General features: G+C 39.2%; 1 protein-coding gene across 5 annotated transcripts in view; it reads left to right on the plus strand.

Moving 5' to 3' along the window:
* Positions 1–897: 897 nt before the first annotated feature.
* NAPEPLD (N-acyl phosphatidylethanolamine phospholipase D) overlaps positions 898–15645 on the plus strand; it is a 36536-nt gene continuing 21788 nt past the window's right edge. Inside the window, exon 1 of one of the 5 annotated variants that reach the window (XM_045564285.1) lies at positions 898–945. Coding sequence is in view for 1 of the 5 variants with exons in the window: in XM_045564281.1 (XP_045420237.1) it covers positions 1933–1943 (11 nt within the window). In the remaining 4 variants the exon portion in view is untranslated. Of the gene's footprint in view, positions 946–1719; positions 2016–3010; positions 3100–10947; positions 10979–15645 lie in introns of those variants that run through there. The other 4 variants (XM_045564282.1, XM_045564281.1, XM_045564284.1 and 1 more) reach the window with 4 other exon arrangements.

Consider the following 15645-nt stretch of genomic DNA (forward strand, 5'->3'; position numbering starts at 1 on the left):
TTTTTTGCCATTGCACACCAAGTACTCAGCTTGTGGAAGCTCAGCCTCACCCAGGTGTACCTCAGCCCAGGTGTGACTTAATCACACTTAAGTCAAAACTGCAAGATAGCCTGAGGAGATAAAGTCCATACTTGAACATGAAGTTCTTCACATTCCTAAAATATTACACGGGCACATTCACTGTTTGGTTTGCAGTTTTATAGCAGTCTTATCTCCCTTTAGGGCCTGTTTCTTTCTTTCTTTTTTGCCAAGATAACCCCAGATTGAGGCTGTTTCTTTCACACCCATGGACACACCCCAGGAAGACTTTTCTTGAGAAATCTTTTTGCCCAACCACTCTTTGCTGAATTCGATTTCGAGCTGCCTGTACTTAAGTTACTTCTTGAAATGACTAATTTCATGGTGCAGTTTAAGAAGCAAATCCAGCAAGAAACTCAGAATCACAATTTTATGCTCTTTTGTCATTATCCTTGGATTAAAAAAAGGATCCTGTTAGGTTTGTTCCAGGTGGGAACTCGAAAAGTATGTATGGGACACGGAATGCGGTTAATGGAAAACCGAGGAGGTTTGTGAAACAGTAGCCGCAGGAGCCTGGAGAGTCCCCGGAGGTTGTAAACCTAACAGACAGCTGCAGCCGGCATTCCTATCCCCCTTGATATGGATGGAACTACCCTCCTCCCTTATCCCTACAGGGTGAGATTGACCCAGGGGTCCCAGAAATTGGTTGTTTAAAAAAAAAAATTTATTGCAGCGGCTGTTCTGGCCCAGGTACTCACTCCCCGCTGAGAAACCCTCTATAAAACCCAAGGCCTTCCCCTCCCTCAGGGTGGATGCTCTTTGGCCTCCAATCATCTGCACCCAGATGCCCCAAATGAACAGCATTTTGCTACACATGAGGCTTCGTGTGAATCTCTCTCCGCTCCGGACCTAACAGGTGCAAATTAGGTAAGAACTGTGTGTACCAGGAAGCTGTGATACCATTTTAAAAGTAAGGGAGCACACAGTGACGAGGCAGTGTTTCTATTTATATTCAATACCTTCTGTACACACTTCAAATTACAGTTTAGTTTCCTGCTACCAGGCTTTTAGCGACACAGGCCCTAGGTGCTTCTGGTCTATGACTGATCCGGCTGAGAGTGCAACATGGGGCCAACAGCATCCCACTTAGTTTTAGCAGTTGTGGCTGGTGTGCGGGAATGCGTTCATGGGAGCTGAAAGTCAGCCTCTGGTTTAGGACAGGAGAGCCAAAAAGGTCTCAGAAGTGCCCCCGCAGTAGAGTGCGTGCGAGCCTCGGGGAGGGTCTGGAGGTTGCCGCGTGCCCCCGCCGCGCCTCCTTCACCAAGATGGCTTCGGCGCCCCGGCCCGCGGGGGCGGCCATCTTGGTAAGGGGCGGGGAGGCGGCCTGCGCTGTGCTGCCGCTGGCCGGGATCCCAGATTCGAAGGTCACAATCAGCCAGTGACCCGGCGACCCCAAAGATGCCTAGGCGGCGAGCGCTGAGACGCTGCCTGCAGCTGCTAGCGCCCTCGGCGGAGCCGGCGCGGCGGGGCCGGGGGCGGAGAAACGCGGGCGCCAGCCGCCGCGGCCCCTCCTGCTGCGCGGGCGCGCTGTGGCTGGAAGCCGAGGAACGGCGGCGGCGGCGCGCGCGCCCGGCCACCCCCCGCGCGAGGTGAGCCCCTTCCCGCGTCCCCGCGCCTCGCTCCGCCCCTCCGCCGCGCGCCCGCGGCCCGGAGCCCGAGGGTCCCGGAGCTCTGTGCTCGCTCCGGGACCGTGCGGGAGGCGGTTTCCTCCGCTCGCCGCCCTCTTGCGGGTCTGCTGCCTCCTCCTCAGTCTGCGGGCTGAGCAGTCCGCACGCCCCGGCCCGCGGCTGTTCGGTCTCTTCGGCGAAGCAGAGCGGGCTGCGAGTGGGTCCCCAAGCCCTGCTTACCCTGGAGATGCTGCACTTGTGAGTGACAGGGCTTCATCTGAATTGCCGCACCTCGCGAGTTGCGGAGCCTGCATCTCCGAAGCTGCCGGGGTGAAGAGCCACAGTATATTTTTTTCTTCCTTTTTGGGAGAGTAGCTGCCTCTGGGGTTTGAGATCCCATCTTCCCTGCAAATTACCAGGTTGCATCTTCACTGATAGGAAAACATGTGGGTGTTATCTTCTTTTGATTGTATGTAAATGAATGGGTTGACAACTTCCTCAGAGCAACTTAGTTCTGCTTCATCTATAGTATTGATCTTCTAAAAATTCATTCCAACAGGTTTCTCCCCTTTTATCTTGAAATAAGGGTACTTATTTAACCCCAGAATGGAAATGAAGAGGCAAAAAAAGGGGGGGGGCAAAGTGCGGAGGGGTGGTGGAAGGTGGTGCTTTCTTGAGTTTTATGTGCTGTGGGTGTTTGCTTCTTAAAATGGGTATTATTGCAGGCTTTTCAGAACACGTATTCTGATAGTTTTTTTTTTTTTTCTGGGTAGAACTAGAACTCCATATGGTCCTGGTAGTTGAGGTAAATATACTTCCACGGGCTCCGAGTTCTGATGCATTATACCTCAGTGGAACTTGAAAAATATTAAGGGAACGAGAAATGAACAGCCTTTTACAAAGTCATTTAGTTCTTGTCTTTGCCTTTACTGTAGCTTATTCTATATATTAAGTTGTAACATGACTCACCTGGTTGGCTTTGGCTTGGCATGAAGTATTTGCTGTTTGATAATTCTGATTAATTTATTTGGAAAGTCATTCCTGAGATACAGTTCTCTGCAAATTAAGAAATAATTTCTATCTTTATTAACAAATGGAAGTCTAACAGTTTCATTTCTATTTTGAGTTACATTGGTTATGAGTTAGCTGCAGACATCGACATCCGTTTAGAAAGAAGTTATGTAATCTTTAAAAAAAGAAAGATTGCCTATATCCCACAATAGTCTGCTTTTGCTACAAGAAAATATTTGGTCTGTTAAAGAAGAAATTTAGGGCGTGTGTACTTATTTAAAATAAGAATTTAAGAGAGAGATTGAGAGGTAAAAACTGTTTTAAGTCAACTGAAAATATGGTCAGGATTTTCAAAGATTTTATTTTGTTAACGTTTGCAGGCTTTCCTGGTGCAAGGATTATGGTAAGTTTCCAAGAAATAAAAATATTTAGTGTGTTTCTCAAATCCTTATTTTCACTCACAATTCCAAATTATATTGTATAGATTCTGCATAGCAAAATTCTAATTTTTAAATTAGTCCAGTTAAAACTATTAGAAGGACATTTTAACATAAGCATTCCATCATAGGGTTTTGGTTATGCTTTAATTGCTAGTCACTCTTGTGTGTGTTTGAAAGGAGTATAGTGTTACTTTGGGTATTTGTGAGCTTGGAAAACTGAGAGGATTTTTATGAACATTTAGTCTGTGTTTGGAAAAGTAATATTTGCCTTTAATTTTGTTGTTTCAGTCTGCTTTTTCTTTGTAGTCGTGGATAGCTGTGGATCTAGTGGGTTTTTCCATTTGTTTCTACTCTATGTAAATAATAATATGACTATATGGGAGGGCTGTGTTGATCTGGGCATTTGAGATTGAAATGCATACAAGTAAACAGTGTGTTCATTGAAGTATTATTAGAGAAGTGAACTGTGGACATAATTAATCATTAAAAAGCACTTTTATCCTGAAGGCCTGTGAGGACATGAATAAAACTGGCATGAAAAAAATCACCCATGTGATTTCCAGCATAAGGTTCAAGCAATATTTCATTTTAACACCCATAATACTGAAGAATTCTGCCTGTCTGCAATTTATAGCCTTGCTCGACTTGTTTTTTGAATTTAATAACCATTTATAGTGTATTTAAATATTAGATTACCTATGAACTGATATATCTCCAGGGGCAGTTTTATGTCAGAGATACAGTCTTCTGGCAACTCAGCTGGTTAAATAATGTATTATAGCTTTATCATTTACAAAGGTCTTTCAGGTTTTTTAAAATCTATTTATTTCTAGTTTGATTTTATAGACATAAAATATGTGACATTATTAACCCCATTCCATGGATGAGGAACACACGGAACTGAGAGCCTCAGACACTTTAGCAATTTGGCCAAGGTCCCTTAGTTCAGCAGCCCTGATCCTCAGCAGAAAATAAATACACACACACACCGAGCTGACTCTTGTTACACAAGGGTACCAACGAAGCCAAAGTAGAGGGATGTGGATTAGCGCGCTTTGGTCAGCAACACATTCATAGATTGCATCCCTACACCTGAATAACAGGTTGTGAACAGTCAGTAACTGTTGGCTGTGGAGGCACAGGGCTGGCATACAGATGGATGGGCATAATTCAAAATCGTCACTGAAACACAACTCAGTTTATGCCTGCTACCTAGAATAATCAATCCCTCTTTCCCTTTGAAGGCAGCAGATTTTCATGTTAATCTAATTTGGCGGCCTTGCCAGATTAAGGGACATATTGATCGAACAATGAATGCCTGTGGCCTTCTGCATGACTTTGTAATCTCTCAGTTATAAGAATAAAGTTATCAGAATAAAGAAACACTAAACTTTCTCACTTACTAGTATTCCTTACACTGGTCATGTATTTGTTTTGCTTGTAAGACACTGATGCTAGGACAATTGGAGGACAGCAATAATTTGTTTTGAAAGTCCTTCAAACTACAAAGATGTTTGTTCCCTTTTCAAGTTACCATGTTCATTCTTATTCTCTTAGGTTTGTTTAGAGAGCTCATGAAAGCTCTCTAAACCAAGCTTTTTATATATTCTAAACATATATGTACACACACACACACACATATGTATATATATATATTTTGCCCCCCAGAATGTTGTGCTATTGTATGGTTAAGGTAACTAATGAAAGCTTAAAGAGCTTCTGGACTCAAATTCCTTTTTTTAAACTTGAGGCCACCTGAGGTGAAATGTGTCATTTATCCCATGCTGACCCTACCATCTTTTGGTTCTAAGGGTTTGTAAAGCATAATCAAGCTGAAAGCATGGCTAATGGATAGTCCAGTCTCCCTCACCAGCCAGAGCTAGAATCTTGGAACATGATGTAACTCTCTGGCCTGACTTGTTTTACCTGTAAAGTAAAAGGGTCAAGCAAGTGATGACTTCTCTAGTTGGAAGGGACCTTGTAGGATAGGTACCCAGTCCAACCTCTTTAACTTACAGATTTATTATTTGTACCCTCACAAGAGTTTAGCCTCAAAACTGAAACATCAAAATTAGGCTTTTCCTCATACAGTGTCTCAATTTTATATGTAGACTAGACTTCTGTTGTATATAAATGTACATGTGCTGTTTGGAGCCTATTTTTTAAATGGGTGAATGTTAATACTAGTGCACATACTGAATATCATCAGAATGAAGAATTTGATCTAAGAAACTTTGATATTCTCAGCAACATTGTCTTGGTTAAGCATGATAACGTAGAGCTTTATAATTTCTTTTTGTTTAGCTGCCCAAATACCTGAAAGTCATACTTTATAATAATGTTTCATCTTCAACTTAGTATAAACTGCCCACACTTTTATAAATTTTGTTGAAGAGAAAACTGTACATTTATATGGTAACCTGAGGCATAGAATGATCAACCTTCAGTCCAGGTTTTCTCAGGACTGAGAGGGGGTTCCCACAATGCAGGACTTTCAGTGCTAACACTGGGAAGTCCCAGGCAAACCAGCAATGTTGGTCCCCCTACCGGAAGGTGTCTATGGAACTTGATTAACCATTCTTCCCAACTGGAAAGATAAAATGCTAGGTATATGCTGTATAAACTCAGACATCTTTTCAAAGCAAGGGAACTATCTTCAAGGTACCATGTATATTTTCTGTTTATATGACTGGAATATAGAACTTATTTATTGTTCATTCTTTTCTATGTAACTTTAAATTAGAACAAATGAGAAATTAAAATAGTTACATCATTTGAAAATTTTTCATGTAAAATTAAAAGGGCCATTATATTTATTAGGGAACTAATACTAGGGAACTAGTATTTATTGTCTGTTAAGTGCCTTTTACTTTGAAAAGGAGAAAAAAAGAAAATGAAAACTTTGTTTAAAGCAAAAAAGGCTAGCCTTGTCAGTGATGCTGTAACTGTTGGCTAAAGGCTACCTCATTTTAGAACCTAGGTATCTGCTCAGGATAAATTTATTTGATTTTCCTTGTAGATTCAACATGATTGGTAGAAAGAACATGGGCTTTGGCATCTGATAACTTGACTTGGATCCACAGGTCCAACTGTTACCAGCTTTTTGACTTTATGCAAGCTATTGAACTCTGAACCTCTATTTACATCATCTATAACCTGAGGAAGATAATATTAATATCTACCTTGTAGGAATGTTGTGAGGATTAAATGAGATCATAAATATATAAAGTGCTTGGTACATAGTAAGTGCTTGATAAATGATAGCAATTATGTGTGCTGATCAGTACACCCACATTTGGATTAGGAAAGCTGTATCTGGGGAGATTATTACCTTTAGTGTTTTTATAGTTCCCTTAAACCTCCTAGTTAACAGTAATTTTTATCAGTTAGGATTAGTTTGGGATGGTTTCAAAGATTGCCTAAATGTGTTTCTCCCACACATGAAAGAAGTCCAGAGTTGAACACTTCAGGCTTGGTATGGTGGGTCCTGAAGTCCTTCTGGCTCTTCTCTGCACCATTCCTAGGATGTGGCCCTCATCCTCCTGGCTCAAGATGGCACCAGGCTGCTGGATGCAGGAAGAATTGAGTCTCCCTTTCCCTTAAGGAGACTCCTCAGAGTACCATACGAAACTTCTGCTTGTATCAGTTGGTCAAAGTGTCACCAGTACGGCCGTCCCCAGCTGGAAGGCTGGGAAATGTAGTCGTTTGGCTGGTACATAGTTACCCTAAGTAAAATGGGTTCTGTAACTGAGAAGAAAAGGAAGACTCGATTTTGTGGTGGGCATCTTCTAGTCTTTACCACTGTGCTACCACTTTACCATCATAGAATGCAACTACTCAATTATTCCCCAAGACTTTCCAGTTTTTATTTTTGTTAGTAAAGTTGGTGGGGATGCCCTTTGTTGACTTTTGTCTCTCTGTCCTTTGGTTACTTTTGCTTCTCTTATTATTTGACTCCCAGCAGGAAATATTTTCAAAAACAATTAACTATGTCCCAATGAAGAGCAATTAGGAGTTGAAGCTCTTTTTATTCATTCCATAAATATTTATTGAGCGATCATTATGTACAGGCTGCTGTGTGTTGCTATAGACAATGTGAATCATTACTGACTGTATTTCCTTTTTTTTTTTTTTTTGGCTTGGCTTGGCTTCCTGGGAGCACAGAGTCAAATTTGTGACTCAGATGGATTGAATACAATTCTGTGACCTATCAAACTTTGTACCTAGTGATGTAGTCTTCCCAATCCTAGCACTGTGTAACAGTCTCAGGATTATGTACTCTAACTTGGAGTGCAGGACAAGCAGGAAGAATAGGCTTTACAGTAGGCAGCTGCCAGGCTAGCAAAAGTTCTAGGGTACCAGAAGATCCCTTTAGTCCTTCCTGAATGTCTGTTTTATCTTTGTGCCGATGACTAATGATTTAAAGTAGTGGTTCTGAATCCTGCCTATATATCAGAATCACCTGCAGAGCTTTTAAAAACTGCCTGGAGAATACTCTGCTACTGGCCGTTTTGATTCAGTAGCCTTGGGTATAGTTTAAAAAGCTCCACAGGTAATTCTGATGTGCAGCCAGCATTGAGAATCACAGGTTTAAGGCTTTGTACCTACTTGGGTTGGAAGGAAATAGTCTAAGGAGGATTTCGTGTTGTTCCTTATCAGATCAGATCATTTCTTGACAACCTGTTTTGACCATGGAAAAAGATGGTGGGAGGAACTCTGAGATTAGTAGAGTCACTTGGGTAGGAGAGGCAAGACACTGAAATGCTTTAGGGGCAAACTTAGTTACTCATGATTTATCTAGAGCTGGCCTTGCTTGCCTGTTTTTCCGGCTTCTATTGTGGGAAATTTTTCCTTTAAGCAAAGAACCTGGTTAACTGGGACTTCAAGCCTCAGGCAAAGTGCTGGGTCTAGATGTGGCCAACATTAGCATCCTGAGTTTGCAGTTTTTACTCCTGGGAGGCAGTGAGGGGAGATGAAGGGGATTATCATTTTCAGAACCAGGAGACTATCAAGGTTTATGAGAGCCTCCTGGGAAATCCAGGAGTGTTTGTGAGGCCACAAGGAACTACTGGGTTGGGTACAAGTCCTGTGGAGAATCGTCATTTTATATTTAAGAGCAGTATGAGTTCCAGGAAGACCAGGCCTTCTCTTATTCAAATATTAGAACAAAAACATAGTCTAGAGTTTATTCTGTTTCAGTTTATTCATGCCATTGCCCTCAGCCCCCATATCTCATTAGTGTAGAAATTTTAGAATGGTATGTATATCCTACTAACTTCTTTTTTTTTTTTTTTAGAGACAGAGACTCACTCTGTTGTCCAGACTGGGGTGCAGTGGCACGATCATAGCTTGCTGCAGCCTGGAACTCCTGGGCTGAGAGTATGTCCCATTAATTCTTATTAAACAGTGTTTCGAGCACAATAAAACGGTAGCTTACAGTCATTGATGACTTATAGGGCTAAGAATTATGAAACTAAGGCTTGGAAAGGATGACAAGGAGCAACGCTGGGAAATATTTATTTTAAAATGTTTTTAATTAATCCCTTGGGCCCCATTTCCTGGTAATGTGATTTTTCATGATAACCAATTCAAGTATATTTTCATTATATTCATTTTTAATATGCTTTTATAATTTACTATATACTTCCTACTATTCTTAAAGAGAGGATACTGAATTGAACTGAGGGATCTCAAAGTCCCTTTGAAGCTCAAGATTCTATTAAATATTAGTTGACCTTTTGGGGATGTCTCCAGGCCTCACTCTGAGGTTATTACACTGTGCTGAGGAGTCAGAGATGGCTGAACAGGATCGGACCCCAGTTAGTGCTCTGGCCTTGTTTCCTTGGAAAAGCCCCCACTGTTGGTTTGGTTTTTGTCATTTACCTTTTCTCACGAAGGATGGACCACACGTGACATCCAGGGCAGAATAACGTGTCTGCCCTTCTGCCAGATTTTTCTGTAAGTGAATCAGGGGCTCAAGTAGCCTCCTTGGTGACTTTCTTGCTTTCTGTCACTCTCTCTGTTGACATCAGGGCTCTTTAACTTGTTGGCCGAATTCAGAAGGTTATGAGCCTTTTCAGTGTCACTGACCCAGTGGATCCTGGACCGTCACTGTCAGTATTTAATACGAACCACTCAGGGACAATCTTGAGAATCACTCTCAACCATCTTGAGAATTTGGGCCAGTGTGTTTTGGAAATGCGTTATTCTAAAAACTACGCCATTTTTATTATTCAGAGCTGACACTTATGTAAACATGGTATTAAGCCAAAATTTATATGGTTGCTTATAATTTTTTTGCCCTGACAGATGTTGAATCCCTGGAGGTCGGGGCTCATATTCCCACAGCACCTGGAGAGCTAGAACTTAGATAAAGCAGATATTCAAACAATGTTTGTTAAATATCACTTTACAAATGCTTGAACTAGAGGCCCTTACAAGTTATATCTGAAATCTTTTAAGTTTAAAAATCTAATGGCTGTTTATATCAGATTTGTCAGGAAATGTCTTCTGAAATATTTCACGCTCTGAATAACCTGGTCTACCTGATAAACCTGTGAAATTGCACTTTCTTCCAGGCGATAACTTTATTGTTCTCAGGTGAAAACACTTTGCTTACCCCTTGCCAGTCCAGCCTGGGGAAAGTGGCTGCACCTGAGCTCCTGTAACTTGGCCCTTCCTTTGAGGGAGTGGAAACTGGGAGGGGAGGGCCAAGGCCAAGTTAAAGGGGACAGCAGTTCTGTGGCCTGAGTTGACTCTTTGGTGCAACCAAAGATTGTTAGAATTTTAGAGGTGGAAAGGGCCTTAGAGGTACAGCCCTGTCCTCTCATTTTGCAGAGGAATGAAAGTGAGTTTCAGCAATGTTAAGTGACTTTTTAAAGGCTACAGTGAATTCAGTAGAGTAAAAGTTGGAAGCAGAACTGAAGTCGGAAAGAAGTAAACAGTATGCTTTTTCCTCTTTCCCTGTCCTTTCTATCCAGGAGCTACGAAGACATGTTTCTCCATTGCATTTCTTTGTGGGTTATGCTTTAAACTGCAAGCTTTTCTTTTTGTGTAGTTGATTATGAGACAGAGACAGCAGAGAGAAAGCATAGCCATATTCTTTAAAATAGCCACATAGAAGCATATTTTTGTTAAAATCTTAGCTTAAGGAATAGTAAATTAATATTTAAGATTATCTAACATATTTAAGATACATTTTCAAGTTCCATAGGCATCAATGTAGTCTTCTTTCTTCCTCATCCTCTTCCAACTTTTATAATTAAATAATTCTGGATAGCATTGAGATATTATTGATTATACCAGAAATGAATCTGTACTTTGTGTTCAGTATTAGTTTTCAGGCATTAAAGAGGTGATAAGAATTATATCATTTCAACAAACATTTAATGCATGTTTTCTAAATTTGACATAATATGACATTTTAATTTGGTTATCCTAAGGATTCCAGTTGTATACTGTAAATGGTATTTTAAAATGGGCTTTGTTCTTAAGTTCACTGTTTATCTTGTTTTATTATTTCTAATTTTTTTTTTTTTTTTTTTGAGACAAAGTCTCGCTCTGTTGCCCGGGCTAGAGTGAGTGCCGTGGCGTCAGCCTAGCTCACAGCAACCTCAAACTTGTGGGCTTAAGTGATCCTCCTGCCTCAGCCTCCCGAGTAGCTGGGACTACAGGCATGCGCCACCATGCCCGGCTAATTTTTTGTATATATATTTTTAGTTGGCCAGATAATTTCTTTCTATTTTTAGCAGAGACGGGGTCTTGCTCTTGCTCAGGCTGGTCTCGAACTCCTGACCTCAAGCGATCCACCCGCCTGGGCCTCCCAAAGTGCTAGGATTACAGGTATTATTTCTAATTCTAACCAAAACTTTGCTTTCTTATTTACGTATAGGAAAAATCTCGTATTGTACAGGAGGCACCCAGAATGTTTATGTATTTTGGTGACTTAAAGTCTTTTAATAGCCTGTGAAATGACTTGTAGTTCAATATATTGAATTTTGTCCAATAAAAATTTGCAAAGTCTTTGGCAATCAATGGTCAAGGATCTTTGTTGTCCTTGACTACTTTTTGAAAGAGAACATGTTCTGTCATTTGTATCCTACAGAGTTTAATTGTGTTTTATATTCTTTCCTTTCAAAATTCTTTATTCTGAGTCTTAAAAACTTTTGGTTAGTTAGCAATTCTTTATGATTTATTTGTCAGGGTAATTTTTTGTCTATCATCAGATGAGCATTTTGAGACAAATTTAAATTTTTTTTTAACACAAGAAAATACTGTGATTTTTATGAAGTATAAAGGAACTTATGTACATTTATAGTCCTTTGTTACATAAAATTATTAAGGAAAGAAAAATGGAAAAATATCTGCAATCTAAGTTTTTAAATATATGTAAAATTCTAGAATGTTATATCTTTCCCCTGAAAAACAGTTCAATTGGATCAAAAGGTTCTATTTATTGTATATTCTTTACTCTTCTACTGAACATTAATAACAGTAATAAGAACAATATGCATTTGTATAGCACTTTGAAGTACCAACCAATGGTGTCATTTGCTCATTACAGCCATTCAAGGGGATATTTAGGAGTTACCATCTTTATTTGACAGATGAGTAAGCCAAAGTTTAGAGAGGTTGAGTTACTCCCCGCAAGCTAACACCTTAAGTTAATGGTAGAATTGGAGTCCTGTTTTCCTAACTCCCAACTAATATTCCTTCTGCCCTAGTGAAGATAAATTGCTTGGTGAGGTAGAGTTACATGTACATATATAAATGTATATTATACATGTGCATTAATTCTAGTATATTTTTCACTCAATAATTATTCTTAAAAGTTTCACTCAATAATTATTCTCATAACTTATGTTCAGTAGAAGAGTAAAGACGGTAATGTGTATTAAGCTGTTTGCTTTGTTTTCCTTTAGCTTCTTAGCAAAACTGGTTGTTAAGTCAATAAAGAGTGAGTTAAAAATGGAATTCAGTGATAACAAACAGTGCAGTACTTTTCTGGTTGATGTGTGTTCTGTACAAACCTGCCACAGAAAATTCTTGCTTTTCTTATCCAGTGTACTGTCGATGAGTGGACATATCTGCCCCCCACCAGTCTCCTAAATGCCTGTGGGAGTAGCACTAATCCCGCCTGAAATCCTATTGAATGTGAAGGATGGAAACAGTTTAATTTTCCCAAAGCCCTTTGCAAACATTTCAATGAATTGACATAGTTTCATTAGCTATGTTATCTAGCATTGTATTAAAAGGCCCCTTCTTTCTTCTATAAAAATAAACAGAGCAAATATAAAATTGTAAATTTAATGTTATTTAGTCAGAGATATCTGAAAATACAGTTCTGAATACTTTCCAGATGTAATGTCAGCATCTTTGTTGTTAAGTAATGAACACTCAGTATCTATTAAATGTCTCACTCCAGGAATGATGGTTTGCCACTTTAAAACTTACGAGTATGTTAAAATCCCAAACATATGTTGTACTATTGTGATTTTTTTGTCACAGAAAGAAAGCATGAAACATTTGCTTTTGAAATAGAAAATTCTTGTTTTTTGAAAGCATTTTACCCATGTGTGCAGTTGTTAAAGTAAAATATTTGTACTTGGCTGGTTTGTCTTTACCAAATGTCACAGCCCAGACCTCTCTTTGTTTGGAGACACAGGGGTAGGTCATTCTGCTGTTAAATAGGCAATTAATTTTCAAAGAAATGTAGAGAGTATGTTTGGTAATTACTAGATGGAATTTATGTTGTCCTTTCTGTAATAAAGTGTTCTTTAAAAAAGAACATTTGTACTTTTTCAGTTGTCATAGGGCTTTGTTAACCTTTAAATTTGCTTCTGGATTCTAGGTTTCTAGTCCAAATTTAGTTATTTTATATATGCTACAACTAGCTGTTCATGGAAGGAAGATCAGCAAATTAATTATGCTTCTGATTATATTTAATTACCAAGGTTGATGCTTTTACTCCTGTTCCATAATGTATATTTTCATATGTAAAATGCTATATATTTCATCCATTTCAAGACAGACATTTTATTCATATTTTAATGCCACTGATACCAGGATATGTCATATAATGTGTGACCTAATTATAATTAATAACATTTTTACTTTCTTAATGGCACATAAAACAACAAGGTGCCTTATAATTCATGGTGTCTTAAATTGGATGAAAATAAGTATAATGGAAATATCTTTATCAAGTTTTGAAGCACCATTTGAAACATAGGTTGTTTGCTCTGCACTATTTTAAAATGGGATTTATAATAACTACCTTGAGGGCTTGCTGGGAGCATTACTTTATAAGAAATGTGTGAAACATGTAGCATTATGGATGGATGTTCTAGGCTTCTTCTGTTTCCTACTCACTAATCTGTCTCCTAGGCTCCAGTTTTTAGCCACTGTCTTTCACTTTTATCCTGCTGCCAGAGTTGTCTTCCTTAACTATACCGGTTTTTAGATCAATTTTTCCCCATTGCCTACAGTGTAGCCAGGCCTCCTGAATGTGGTAGTCCAGGTTCACAATGTAGTCCCATCCTTATGGTCCAGTCTTTTATCCCTGTACAGTCTGGACTCTGACAAGCTTTACTTGCTTTTTATGTTCCAATTACATTAGATTACTAGATATTGTCCAAAAACTTCTGACTGTTTCGTGGTCTTTCAATTAGCATGCCCTTTTTTCCATTCTCCCTTATCCCCTGATTGTTTAAAACAATGAGCCAAAAATTTGTTAATATATTTGGCAGAATTATATTATGTATATGACACATACATATATCTCATAAGCTGTTTATCATGAGAGCAGTAGCATGAGGTCAGCTCTACCATTTATTAGACATATTGTCAGGAAGCAACTTAAACTCTAAACTTGTATGTTTTCATCTGTTAAATGAAGTGGGATTTAAATGGATGGTTATTGTTTCTGTCCTTTGTAAAGTCCTCAGCCTAAGATTAATTATAACCCGAAAAGTATGATTCTATGAGAAATGAGATAACTCACCCAGATCACTTTTTTTTTGAGACAAGATTGCTCTGTCACCCTGGCGAGAGTGCAGTGGCGTCAGCCTAGCTCACAGCAACCTCAAACTCCTGGCCTCAAGCAATCCTCCTGCCTCATCCTCCCGAGTAGCTGGGAAGACAGGCATAAGGCACCAGGTCCAGCTAATTTTTTCTATTTTTTGTAGAGACAGGGTCTCGCCCTTGTTCAGGCTGTTCTCAAACTTCTGACCTCAAGTGATCCTCCCACCTTTGCCTCCCAGAGTGTTAGGATTAACAGATGTGATCCACAGATCACTTTTAAGTTCTTATAAAACTTAAAGAATTTAGATGTATGGCCAGTTAAACAGGATTAGGGAAAAAAGAATGTGCATTTGTGAGTGCCAAGCACTTACTTTATGTACTTTATGTCAGTTAATCCTTCGAAACTTCCACAGGTAATTAGGTATTTTACAGGTTACAAAATTGACAGTTAGCAAGGTAAATTATTTGCCAGAAATATAAAGCTTGTTTTGTTAGAGTCTCTTAGCTCTTGCTCTCTTACACGCAGCAATGGCTGGGTAACAGTGTGCACTTTAGCTTTTGTCAGCTGTGGTTTCTTTTGTTCATGACAATTATTCTCCAGACTATAGACTATTTGCTCTAGACAGTTTGGAAAAACAAGTTTTGGTTCAGTGTATGTGTTCAACCTGGGGTTTGTGTTCTTTCCCTTTCTCTCCTGGACTGTATTTCTATTTAAATACCATTGTAGTAAAAAAAATATTTGGCTTTCCGTTACTATGCTTATTTTCTTAGGGTTATAAAGTGTGTTATGTGTGGGCAATGTATTTAATTAAACAGAAAGTAAATGTTTGTTTAACAGAATAGGAAAGAAATGAAGATCATGGCAGATAAATTCATACTCGTAATATATTATTTATTACTTTTATGTATCTGGAGTCCTGTGTAGGTCAGGATCAAGGATTTCAGTGCCGTGAGTTAAGCAGTTGTGGTGGTGGTGGAAGTAGTAGCAGTAATAACAAGGTCAGCAGCAGCAGCGAACATTGAACTGTGATCGTGTGCATATGTGTGTGTGCTACTATGTTTCCAAGTCTTTTATTTGTATTAGCTTTTTAAATTTTCTCAATAATCCTAGGAGACAAGCATTGTCATCTCCATTTTATAGATGAAGAAATTGAGGCACAGAGAGGGTAGAAAACTTGCCCAAGGTCACATAGCTAGGATACATAGTGCACTCACTTGGCAGTTCTAACTCTGAATTAATTTGAATTTATATTGTTAATCAGTTAAATATATAAGTGAAATGTTTCTCGGTGAATGTGTTACCTCCTTTCCTGGCATTTGGGCTCATTGCACTTTCTGGGAGCATTGTTAACAGATTATCATCAATGTAAAAATGACTAGGCCTAGTGGGGGTTGTATGTAAATCACTTGAATTACTGCTAAAGTATCCTCAAGGAACTAAAGCAGTCCTTAATATGTGTTGTTAACAATAATATTTTTAAAATGCA

This window comes from Lemur catta, chromosome 11, assembly GCF_020740605.2.
Source record: "Lemur catta isolate mLemCat1 chromosome 11, mLemCat1.pri, whole genome shotgun sequence".
In the NCBI taxonomy this organism is placed as follows: domain Eukaryota; kingdom Metazoa; phylum Chordata; class Mammalia; order Primates; family Lemuridae; genus Lemur; species Lemur catta.